The 13039-nt window shown below is 33.8% G+C and overlaps 1 protein-coding gene across 1 annotated transcript; it reads left to right on the top strand.

Moving 5' to 3' along the window:
• The first annotated feature begins 1215 nt into the window (after positions 1 to 1215).
• LOC127805509 (lupeol synthase-like) lies at positions 1216 to 12580 on the top strand. The gene is made up of 14 exons (XM_052342270.1): positions 1216 to 1349; positions 1626 to 1832; positions 3377 to 3562; positions 9125 to 9214; positions 9304 to 9744; positions 9830 to 10132; positions 10230 to 10472; positions 10577 to 10675; positions 10761 to 10817; positions 10951 to 10997; positions 11083 to 11404; positions 11749 to 11829; positions 11979 to 12062; positions 12232 to 12580. Exons 2-14 carry the CDS (start codon positions 1635 to 1637, stop codon positions 12346 to 12348), a joined length of 2268 nt encoding a protein of 755 aa, XP_052198230.1. The 5' UTR covers positions 1216 to 1349; positions 1626 to 1634; the 3' UTR covers positions 12349 to 12580.
• The last annotated feature ends 459 nt before the right edge of the window (positions 12581 to 13039 follow it).

Genomic DNA, 13039 nt, shown 5'->3' with positions numbered 1-13039 from the left:
TCGTGACTCGATCGTCGCTACATCTCTTTTCGCTGCGGAGAAGGAGAATGTAACAGTGGTTGGGGCACAAGAGATGATCATGGTGACAGGTGAAAAAGATACGGTGGAGAGAAAGAGATACAATAAAGAAAGAGAATGAGAAAGAAGTTCGGGTATTTAAAACATTGGCTTGTGCAAAGAAAGAAAAATGTGGGCTGCACAAAGAGAAAGGAAATGAAAGGAGAAATGATGGGGCCGCACAAAATTGAGTGGGGAGTCACACTCAATAAATTCCAACAAATTAGGATGCATTTTATTGGGTCATGATGGGGGACTCACACTTAAAATATTTTATTTTTAATTTGACATTTAGTGTTTGAGATATTTTATTTTTTATAATTTTATTTTTGACTGAAAATCTCTTGTGATATTATTTTTGATAAAAGATTAAATTTATATGTTGAAAAAAAATAATCCCAATGCCCAATTAATCTTAAATAACTCTATACACAGTTCTATAATTACAAATTAATTAAAAAAAATATCAAATTTACTTTTAGGTGGAAGAAAGTCACATCAATTTAATTGATTAGATGAGAGACAGTAATAAAGAAAAAAAATTGAAAAAATGTAACCAGTGCTAATTAATCAGTTGCTAAACCTAAATAAAATCTCAATTTATTTCTAAAGTAAAAAAAAAAAAAAAAAAAATTGATTGGTCCATAACTTAAGAAAATTTAATTTATATTTAAATTAAATAAACTAATTTCTAATTTATGTAAAATCAAAATAATTGAATCCTCGTAGAAGGCTAAAACCAAACAAGAGAGTAGGTTGTTGTTGACCTTAATTTGATTGTCTTTATCAGTCACGGGCACTCAAAACTGTTTCATTTAAACATTCTAAAGAATAGGGCCTCTTATTTTTGTTATTTTTAGGTTGTTTTTAATTTTTTAAGATAATAAAAATATGTTTAATTTTATATTTTTAAAAAGGTATTTTAAAAAATAAGCAAAAAAATTTTAAAACGTAGAAAACGCTACAGACAAAAAGAATGTATTTTAGTTAATTTCAAAACAAATATTCAAAACACAAAATTGAAATTCAGAATAACTCTTAAATTATTACAATTTTTCTTAAAAAAAAAAAATAAAACCTTGAAATAATGGCTGGGCCTTCCCTGGAAAAAATAGAAAAATAAAAGAAACCCTGAATGGGCAACGACCCCCCGTACGTCAACTCTTCCCTAGCTCCTCTATATAAAGACAAGCCTCCTGGCTGCTTCTCCACAAGTGATCTGTACCTTTTTCTCTGCTTTTTGCTCTCTCCTTTCAGTTCATATTCGTATTGGCTCCTTCCTTCCTTCCAAGGTGTGTATGTTTATATACATATATTATGTAATTTCCTTATCATTTAATCTCAATCAGACATATATGTATATATGTATGTATGTATGTATGTATGTATTTACACACGCACACTTTCATTTAGGTTCCAACATCGGAACGTAACATACATGCACACACACACACATGCACATTCGATTAGTTTAATTAATTAATTAGCTGTGTGTATGTATGTATATATATATTATGTTTGATGATGATGATGATGATCAGGATATATATAAATATTTATATATATAGGTATATAAAATGTGGAAGCTGAAGATCGCAGAGGGGGGAGATGAATGGTTGGCGAGCTGCAACAATCACGTGGGGCGACAGCACTGGGAGTTCGATCCCCAGGCCGGCACTGCCGAGGAGCGAGCTCTTGTCCAACGGCTTCGCCAAGAATTTACCCTCAATCGCCACCGCGTCAAGCAAAGCTCCGATCTCCTCATGCGCATGCAAGTAAGTAGTCGCCACCGCCTTGTCTTGTGTGTGCTGTTAACTGGGTGGAGGTTTAGAATTAATTTATAATTCAAAACTATTATAATAAAAGATATTATTATTATTATTATTATAATTTATAAGTCAGCATGCAGCTGCAGGCAGGCAAGCAGGCAAATAAATGCTCTTCCCTTGGGGTGGGGGAATTCTTTCTTTCTTTCTTTCTTTCTTTCTTTCTTTCTTTCTTTAGGTGAAGTTAGCTAAATTCGAGACCGCATGGGCCAACAACTGTAGAGGAGAGAAGGAGAATTAATACCAAAGACCAGAAAAAAAACAAAAAAAAACGTAATATTAACTGAGTACGTACGTACTGCTTTAATTATATATATGTGATGTGATATACAATATATTTTTTTTTTTTTTTGAATTTAGTGCTCATCACTTACTTTTAATTAATTATGATAAGAAAACAGTAACCTTAATAGACCCAAGTTGTAGAGGTTACATCACCATGATCATCATCGTCCTATATATGTATACACGGTACAAATTAGCTAGGTGAATGGTCATCCTCTAATTATTTGTCCTAATTAATAATAAAAGGATGATAAAAGTCCACGAAGCAACTCATTTGATCATTCCTTCACTCAATGAGATTAGGGCCTGTAACATCATGTATGTGCCACTGTTATTGCTATATATGCTAGCTGCTATATATATATAATATATGCAGTGGAGTAACATTAAAAATAAAAAAGATACTTATCGTAATCAATAATCATTGAGATGACAACATTTCATACTGAATAATATTTTAACAATTTTCGGATCGGATGCAACCAAATATTAATTAATCAAATCAAATCAAATCAAGCACGGATAGCTATGAACATTAATAGGCATTCATTAATTCTATATATATATATATATATATATATAGGTTACTTGCGTGGGGGCGTGTACGGGCAGGTGCGGTGTTGCCTGTTGTTGTTGAGAGCCGATATTCGTTGCGTGCCTGATTGCCTAATTCATTCACTTGCCAGACTGAAACTTGCACGTTAGTAGTGTTAATTGCTTACGCACCTGACGACAGAGTTAATTAATTAATTAAACATATATACTAGCTAGCTAGGCTGCCATTAATCATCCAACCTACCATATGTTTTCACCTTTTAATTTTTAATTTTGACTTTTAACTTTCTATTTTAAAATTATTAAAAATATATTTTTTTATTTGTACTATTTTTCATATTTTGAACGTGTTTTGTGATAAAAATAACTAAAATAATTTTTTATTATTTTGAGTTTTTTTTTTTTGTAAATTTTTTTCTTATTTTTAAAAATATAAAAATAAACATATTTTTATTATTTTAAAAAATTAAAAAGCGAAAACGGCTTAAAAACAGTAAACGAACCAAGCTCAAGAAAAGACGTCGTGAATTTGACTTTTATGGTAGAATTATATTTTAAATTATATATTAATTTAATTAATAAAGTATAATAAATAAATTAGAGAAAATCTTATCAATTATAACAAGTCTAGCTTTTGGTGTGATGATGCACAGCTCAAGAAAGAGAATCCACTCGGAGAAATCCCATCGGGCGTGAAAGTTAAAGACACAGACGAAATAAGTGAGGAGGCAGTGACAAGGACGCTACGAAGGGGGCTCTCCTTCTTCTCAAGCATTCAGGTCCACGATGGTCATTGGCCCGCTGAATCTGCTGGCCCACTCTTCTTTCTTCCCCCGCTGGTATGTTTTTCAAATATTTAATATTTTTATTCACAATTAATGATTGAAACATGGATAATAAATGTTCTTTATCGCCATTAATTTGAAATATTAATTTAAGAACCCCCAACAATCCCAACCCCTCCCTTCCTGGTTGGGGACTTTGCTTCTTGTTGATAGAAAACGACAATAACACACATTTGTGTGTATATTAAAAAATGTTTATATCTGTTTTTCATGTATGAACAGTTTAACTTTGGATTAGCGTCTTTACTTCTTGTTGATAGAAAACGACAATAATACATTTGTGTGTGTATTAAAAAATATCTATATATGTCTTTGGGTGGAGAGGGGGGTCGCGTCGGGCAACATAAGAATGCTCGACACGAATAGGAGATCAATCCTATACTAGGAAGTATCTATATCTGTCTTCCATGTACGAACAGTTTAACCTTGTTCATAAGATTTATTTAAGGTTTATAAAATATTTATTTATATTAATTTTTTTATCAACCTTATAAAAGTTAAGAGAGATGATCGTGTTACGATTTATAATTTTGTTTTTACTTTAAAAATGATTGAATAAATTTAGAGGATATTTAGTTCGAAAGAAAATAGGGAAAATAGCTTGGAATTGTTCTTGTAGCAGGTAAGTTGAATTACAAAATTGAAGGGAATGGCCTTGGTTTTGGATAAAAGGGGTTATAAAAAAGTGAAATTTTGGGTGACAATTGTGTTTGAAATATCAAAATTTTGAAATTATAGGGAAAATAATTTCAAAACATGATGGAAATGTGTTTGAAAATAATTAGGTGTATAGTATAGAAAGTTGGGATAAAGGTTAGTTTTAAAATTGTGGTTTTTAGTTTTGAAACTAATTAAGGTGTATAAAAAAGTTGGGACGAAGGTTAGTTTTGAAGCTAAGATGTACATAAAGATGGAAAAGTTCTAAAACTAATTGGTGTACAAAAAGTTGCGACGGAGGTTAGTTTCAAAACTAAAACAATAAGTTTTGAAACTAAATCCATTGAAGTTGAAAAATCTATTGACACTTTTTTTTTGACCAAAAATGTGAGTGGAGTCTCGTTTCATGGAATTTGACCACAAAAATTCTAAATATAGCTCTAAGTGAATATTGCATGGATGTTGATGGTGTTGGATTGGAATTAAATGAGTTGATCATTTGAGACCCGAAATTGGAATTAAAGTGGTTGACTTTGCAAAAACACAAGATTTAACATTGGATGAAATTTGGGGGCCCAAGGTGAGACAAAACCCCAAGGAGAACCCATTTTTGTGCCATAATAGCCTTGAAAAAATCGAGGGAAATAGTCTTTTGGAACAACTTGTTTCAAAACAACCTAGGTTTGTTTCGAGGTAAGTATCAAGATTTTCAAAGAAATTAAGATTGGGTCAAGTTTCAAATATTGTGTGCCAATAGTTCCCAAATTTGTGACTAGACTTTAAATCTTGCATGTTGGAATTGCAAGTTTTGAAACTAATAAGGCTAAGTTTCAAAATTTGTTATAGGGTTGAAATCCCGGATGCTTGAGCCACAAGTTTCAAAATAAAAGGGATTAGTTTTGAAACTTATCTTCTTTTATTTTAAACCAAATAGACTAACATATCATGAACTAAGGGTCAATTTTTAATTTTATTCAGTTTTGACATTTGTTTTAATTTAGTTATTGAACTTTAATTTTTATTTCAATTTTATCCTCAATTGATCAAGTGTGTGCCCTACCATGTGGTGACTGGTGTGGACACATCAGCAAAACAACGTCGTTTTGTTATGATATTGCTGCAATGCACAAGGCAAAATGGTGTCGTTTTACCTTGTGTATTTTGAAATCCAAGTAATAGGTCGACCCAACACTTAATGGATTAAAATTCATCTTTTTCCTCAAATCACTTAGGATTTCTGCCTTCCACCTTACACTGCCTCCGTTTCTACCTTTCGGTGTCATTTTGCCTTATGTATTTTAAAATCCAAGTAATGGGTCGACCCAACACTTAATGGGTTAAAATCCATATTCTGCCCCAAATCACTTAGGATTTCTGCCTTCTACCTTGCACCGCCGCCGTTCTACCTTTATCGCCGGCTGCCTACTTTTTCCTTACTTTTCATCGTCAGTGGGTGGCTTTCTTCCATTAACGGCAACCACCCATTTGCACGCTTCAACAGATCGACTATCGAATGTGATCGTTGCAGTCCATTCTTCTAGTTTCTAGTTTTCGGCCGATTAACTTCTATCTTGGAAGCTCCTGCCGTTTCTCAAATGGCCAATGATTGCAACTCCTTGTAATCTTTTCTTCTTCCCAAAATTCTCTGTCCACTGTTTCCTTCTCATATATATATAATATATATCACACATACACATATATATATATTGTCGAGAGATCGAGAGAGAGACTTGAGTTTCTAATATATATATATACACATGCACATCGTATATGGAGAATTGAAGAACAAAGAGGAAGAACGAAGACCGTCTGCGCACAATACATATTCCAAGAATCACAAAGAACAATGGGTGGCCGATTTGTTGAAGCGTACAAATGGGTGGCTGTTGTTAAAGGAAGCAAGCTAGAGATGAAAAGTGATGAAAAAGAAGGTGGCCGACGGGGATAAAGGCAAAAATGGTGGGGGTACAAGGTGGAAGGCAAAAATTCTAGGTGATTTGGGGAAGAAGATGGATTTTAAATCATTAAGGGTTGCGTTAACCCATTATTTAGATTTCAAAATACACAAGGAAAAACTACGTCGTTTTGGCTTGTGTCGTTTTTTTTTGTATATTGCAGCAATATCATGACAAAATGATGTCGTTTTGCTAATGTGTCCATTATTTGCACACAACAGCACGCCATATATGTTAGGGTACACGCTTGATCGATTGAAAATAAAATTAAAATAAAGATTAAAGTTCAATGATTAAATTAAAGTAAAGGTTAAAATTAGATAAAATTAAAAAATTGATCATAAGTTAAGAATATATTAATTTATTCAGCATTTATTTTATAATAATGACAACTAGGATTTTCAAACACCAACATCAATGAACAGTGATAAATTTGTGTTTTAAAAATGAAAAACATAGAAAAAGATCTACCATTAAATTATTTTGAAAAAGAAAGTGATTGAAGCAGTTGTCTTATGCAGAATTAAGTGACCGAGAATCTAATCATGGAAACTATGGGATTTCCTTTAATAATTAATGATTTTTCTGTACAAGTTAGCCCCAGATAAAAAAATATATATGTGAACCAACGATTATTAATTATTTCACCATTTATTAATGGAATGAAATGGCAGGTTAGGTTAGAAGGGCTTATAACCCATGCCCTGTGCTAGTTGAAAAATAGAAAATTTTAGTTGAAGGCTCACTTTTGGAGAGATGATGACTCGATTATAGTTTAACTTCTGTTTTATAAATAAATTTTAATTAAAGATGAGATTTGGTGGCATGTTTGAAAGGAGATATCAATATTTGATGTATCATGCAATAGTTTTATTGATTTTCAAAACTTTATAAAAAATTCATGATAAACGCAATGAAAATAAATTAAGATCACCTTATAAGATTCGGTATCAACAATCATATATAATATAAAAAATTGAAACCATCCATAGAGTGTTATAAGGTATACCTCGCTAAAGAGTTTCAATTATGATGAAGTGGATGGGTAGCTCCCATGCTCACCGAATAGCTCCCAAACAATGTCTTCGAAGAGTCTCACTGTTTTAGACAGTTTATTGGACGACTAATTTGACCATCGAAAACACGAAGGGCCTAGTTAGTCCATGCTCTGAATAGAAGATGGAATCTGCAAGGTGGCTTATATGCTAGACAAGCCATTTGTAGATGATGGGTTTGTAAATGGGTTCAAAAGAAATGAATTCCAAATCCAAATACTCTCTATTGGATTGGATTGCTACACTAACAAGAAGGAATCAAATGAGCAATGAGAGCAAAGGAGAAAAGGGCTTCAAGGGCTTTGGAAGAAGAGAAGAATGCTTTGGCCAAGAGAGAATGCAAGGCAACAATTGCCTCAAGCAAAAAGGCAAAAAAACAAAAAGCAACAAGCATTCTTCCTTATATATAAAAACCCTAGCCCTTATATCTTTTCCAAAACGGACAAACGACCAGGAGAAAGAGAGGGGACAAGGATGAGAGAGAGAAAGGCGCACACCAGGCATGTCATCTTTTTCGTCATCCTTCTCGGCCACACATCATCCCAAACGGTTATAGAAACGACAAAGAAATTGTGTCGAAGATGACCCTCGCTGCAAGTCCATTTCCAATTAAAATTAATCATAGCCCACTTCTAAGAAATCTAAGGATTAGGAATACCTTTAAGAAGTTCTTAACCTAAGAGTTTTTGTCACATATTCTTAACACTTAAGAATAAGACTATCATCAAGAAATCTAAAGACTTATTCATATGATTTATTGGAGAGGTATGAATGAAGATATGATCTTAAAATATGAAAACATATTTTATTACATTTACAAGAATTACATCATTAGTCTCACAATTAAAATTGCTAGATATCATCTAAATCTAGTATCAGAACACTAAAACTAACACATTTATATGGCCTAGTCTAAGATATCATAATTGCTTAAGGTCAACACTATCACTGCGAGAATGTTTCTCACTGCTTGTGGATGCAACATTTGTATCCTTATGTCAGACACTTTCGTGCAACTCTAATATATGAAGACCATTCCCACGCCAACAGCCTCATTATGATAATGAATTTGGAATACATTATTAGCAAAAGAAAGTTCATAATCATCTCTTACAAGTCTTGGAATTGACACTACATTCCAAAATATGTTAGGTAAATATAAGCAGTCTTTTAGTTTTACTACATGCACAAAATGGAGAGTTAAAAAAATTGTCCCAATTTGATCATTGACCCAATCAACACTAGAATATATGTGGGGAAGAATTGGGAAGAAATAGATATAGATCATGGGCATGGTAGTGTTCAAAGGGGGATACTTGTTGGGTGGGGGGATTTCTTTGGATTGCTTATCATTATCCTCTTGTTTTAGGAAATTATCCTTATACTCACATTTGATAAATAATTTTTATAAATTAATCAATATATATAGATTCATAATATTTTATTTAAATTTAATAATAAATTTATGCAATACTACAAATTATTATTAATTTTAAATAAAAATATTATAAATTTAAGTACACATTTATTTTGTGAGAATTGTTTATAAAATTTGATTGTAGATATAGGATTTCCCTTGTGTTAATTACACAAAAGGCACGTGAGAAAAAGTGGATTAGCATGTATTAATAATTTGTATATTATTCTAGTATCCTAACTTTTATTGGTTGGTAAATTATTTTAAAATATACTATATTTATTATTAATTAATACAAGCATTTGAATGCAAAAAACAATGTGTGTAATTATCATATTTTATTTAGAATAAAGTGTATTAGATACACATTAACAAATACGTTAAGGTAACCTTATTTAATAATTAATTCTTATTTCAAATACAATTAATAATTAAGGGCGATACTAATAACAGTTAGTGGTACTTTGGTTAGGTCATAGCTTTGTATGTCACAGGAGCAGTGGACGCCATTTTGTCAGCAGAGCACCAGAAGGAGATCATTCGTTATATATACAACCATCAGGTATATATAACAACAACAATAATTACTTCTCTTTGAAAATGTTAATTTGAAAAATAAAATTAATCCATTTTGATGTATATATATTATAGAATGAAGATGGAGGGTGGGGAATACACATTGAGGGGCACAGCAGCGTATTCGGGTCATGCCTGAGCTATATTTGTTTGAGGCTACTGGGAGAAGAGGGCGACGAAGACGGTGTATCCCGAGGGCGCAAATGGATTCTTGAGCACGGCGGCGCGCTAGGCATCCCCTCCTGGGGGAAGTTCTGGCTCACCGTACTTGGCGTGTACGAGTGGGGTGGCTGCAACCCCATGCCGCCTGAGTTCTGGTTGCTCCCCAAGCTCTCTCCCATCCATCCCGGCAAAATGCTCTGCTATTGTCGCTTGGTTTACATGCCCATGTCTTACTTGTATGGCAAGCGATACGTCGGCCCTATAACGAGCCTGGTTCGATCCTTACGGCAAGAGCTCTACCATCAGCCCTATCATCTGATTGACTGGAACAAAGCTCGAAACACCTGCGCAAAGGTTAGTTTAATTGTTTGTTCACTAATTAATTAATGAGTTTCGATCGGTTAATCGATCTAATGCCATGCCATGCCTTGCCTTGCAGGAAGATCTCTACTACCCTCATCCTTTAATGCAAGATGTGCTTTGGGGATTCCTTCACCATTTCGCGGAGCCGGTTCTAATGCGCTGGCCTTTCTCCTCGCTGAGGGAGAAGGCTCTGAGAGTTGCCATGGAACACGTACACTATGAAGATGAAAACAGTAGATACCTTTGCATTGGATGTGTGGAGAAGGTGCTATGCCTTATTGCTTGCTACGTGGAAGATCCTAATTCAGAAGCATACAAGCGGCATCTAGCCCGAATCCCCGATTACCTTTGGGTGGCTGAAGATGGCATGAAAATGCAGGTTGGTGGCTCATCAAAGTTAACTTCACCACACCCACCCACACTCACACACATGAAGTTCATGATCAATACATATGATATTCATGTCACGCGTGCAGAGTTTTGGGAGTCAAATGTGGGATGAGGCATTTGCTATTCAAGCAATTCTATCCAGTAATCTTGCTGAAGAGTATGCAACAACTCTTAGAAAAGCGCACGAGTTTGTGAAAGCCTCACAAGTTAGGGATAACCCTTCAGGGGACTATACTAAAATGTATCGGCACACTTCTAAGGGTGCATGGACATTTTCAATGCAAGATCATGGTTGGCAAGTTTCAGATTGCACTGCTGAAGGATTAAAGGTACACACACAGAGCCAAATAGTAATTGACAAGTAATTAGTCACTTGAATTTGCAGCAGCTGGATGCATTTCATAAATTTTGTTCTTTTTCTTTTTGATTACAGGTTTCACTTTTGTTTTCACAAATGTCACCAGAACTCGTTGGGGAAAAGATTGAAACAGAACGCTTATATGATGCTGTCAATGTTCTTCTTAGCCTACAGGTACACAATTAAGTAAAAACATTTTGTTTAACTTGCTAACCATGCACGTCGCGCGACCAACCCTTTTCTTAAAATTTTCAAACAGAGTAGCAATGGTGGTTTTCCAGCTTGGGAGCCTCAAAGAGCATTCCGCTGGCTCGAGGTAAAAGCACCAGTTAGTTACTTCGATCAAGTGCATGCATTGCCTTGCTCCGTTTTGACCCACCATTGCATGGCATATATAATCACACTTGGTAATTAATTGACAAATGATAATTTTTGCCAATCTATTTCAGAAGTTCAACCCTACAGAGTTCTTCGAAGATGTTCTCATTGAGCGAGAGTGAGATTTGATTTTGATTTTCTCTTTTTCGATGAAATATGTCTCTTAACTAGTTGTAGTGATGGGCGGATGGATGGTCTTTCAGGTACGTGGAATGCACCTCATCAGCAATTCAAGGATTGGCACTGTTTAGAAAGTTGCATCCAGGACATCGGGGAAAGGAGATAGAAAAGTGCATCTTAAGGGCAATAAGATACATTGAAGAAACACAAGATGCTCATGGTTCGTGGTATGGTTGTTGGGGGATTTGCTACACCTATGGCACATGGTTTGCAGTAAAGGGCTTGGTTGCTTGTGGCCAAAACTACCACAATAGTCCCACGTTGCGCAAAGCTTGTGACTTCCTATTGTCAAAGCAATTGCCTGACGGTGGATGGGGAGAGAGTTTCCTTTCGAGCTCAAACAAGGCATGCATATACACTCTATCATTGAACCTGCAATACCACTTCTATATATTACACTTTATTTTCAGTTCTAAAATAATTTTATTAATTAATAAAATATTATAAAATACATGCATTCTTCGTCATCCAATTGAACTGTTTTTAAACTAAAAACAAGATATAATAAATGCATTTTTTCTAAACAAATAAAATATATTTACTTCGTTTTTAATCATTGCCCTTAATAATTAGCATTACCAGATCTTTCTATATAAATATATATGCTAAGATATATATATATATATATCTTATATTGCATTTTTGAAATCTTATTAATTATAAGGTTGTACGTGATGTATGGAAAATAGGTATACACAAATCTTGGAGACAACCAATCAAACTTGGTACAAACGTCATGGGCATTGTTGTCACTAATTGAAGCTGGACAGGTAATTAGTTAGTTTTTTGCATGTTTTCCCTCCAATGCTAATGTTCATAGGGTTATTTTTTTTTTCTTTTGTGAATAAACAAGTGCTTTCATATATATATATATATATGTATATATATAGTTATTCTAAACGTGTATTATTGAGTTTAGGGTGAAGTAGATAGGAACCCCATAGACCGCGGAATAAGGTTGTTGATAAATTCACAAATGGAAGATGGTGATTTTCCTCAACAGGTAATTAACATCTGACTCTCTTCCTTAATCGATTTTCTTTCGAAAATGCGATTTGGACGTTCTATTGTAATGTTTTTAGTGACACTCATTAAGTTGACGGGTCACACATCAAATAGCATTTCAGTTGCCGCTTGTAGATGAGCGTCTAATTAATTCATATTGATTGTAGGGAATCACGGGCGTGTTCATGAAAAATTGTACCCTAAATTACTCGCTATATCGAAATACTTTTCCCATATGGGCTCTGGCGGAGTATCAGCGCTGTGTTGGTGTTGTACGTGCGTAACTAAGTGAAAGACAATATACAGTTTCTGGAGAAATACTCAACTGTATATTGGCAGATGGGTGCGTGAATAAATTACATGTGCTATGTTTGTACACGTGTCTTGTTTTTGTTATAGCATTATATGTTGTTGGAAACTTGTAAGGTGCCTACGTAAGTGTTCCCATGCATATTGTCTTCTCCTCGTTGGTTGGATTTTAATTATTTGTGATATTTATATGTTGTCGTTGTCATAGATTTTTTGCTTGAATTATAAATAATCAAGGATTAAATATGCTAGTTAAGGTTAATTAGTGATACCATGGAAGAGGATTCTCCAAGTAGCTGGGTTAAATTCATGGAAGCCAATTCTACTGATTCATATTTTATTTTCCTATTTTAGAGTATTAAAAGTTGAATATTGTCAATGGAAAATTAAAATTTGAAGATATTGTACTAGGTTTTGAAGCATGGGGTGAGAGGTTTTAAATATATGAAAAGTAGAATGTTTCTAAAACTCAGGAAATCAAGGTCCAAAACATGGTTAAGAGCTAAGACCAAGTTTTGAAACCTACCTTCATGAAAGGCTAATTAAGTTTTGAAACCCACAAAGATGGATTTCGAAAACTAGCAATAAACTATGTATTTTGTTGAATGAATGATACAATTGATGTACATAATATTTAAAAACAATATAAAAAAAAAAACCTAAAAA

This window comes from Diospyros lotus, chromosome 7 (genome assembly GCF_014633365.1).
Source record: "Diospyros lotus cultivar Yz01 chromosome 7, ASM1463336v1, whole genome shotgun sequence".
NCBI classification, from domain to species: domain Eukaryota; kingdom Viridiplantae; phylum Streptophyta; class Magnoliopsida; order Ericales; family Ebenaceae; genus Diospyros; species Diospyros lotus.
This window is presented reverse-complemented; position numbering and strand designations above follow the sequence as displayed.

Bases quoted from the DNA above. Each gene is read 5' to 3' on its own strand.
- LOC127805509 (XM_052342270.1), top strand. From the start codon at position 1,635: ATGTGGAAGCTGAAGATCGCAGAGGGGGGAGATGAATGGTTGGCGAGC. The intron at 3,563-9,124 runs GTATGTTTTTCA...TACTTTGGTTAG, and splicing joins TCTTCTTTCTTCCCCCGCTG to GTCATAGCTTTGTATGTCAC. The intron at 11,830-11,978 runs GTAATTAGTTAG...TATTGAGTTTAG, and splicing joins CACTAATTGAAGCTGGACAG to GGTGAAGTAGATAGGAACCC.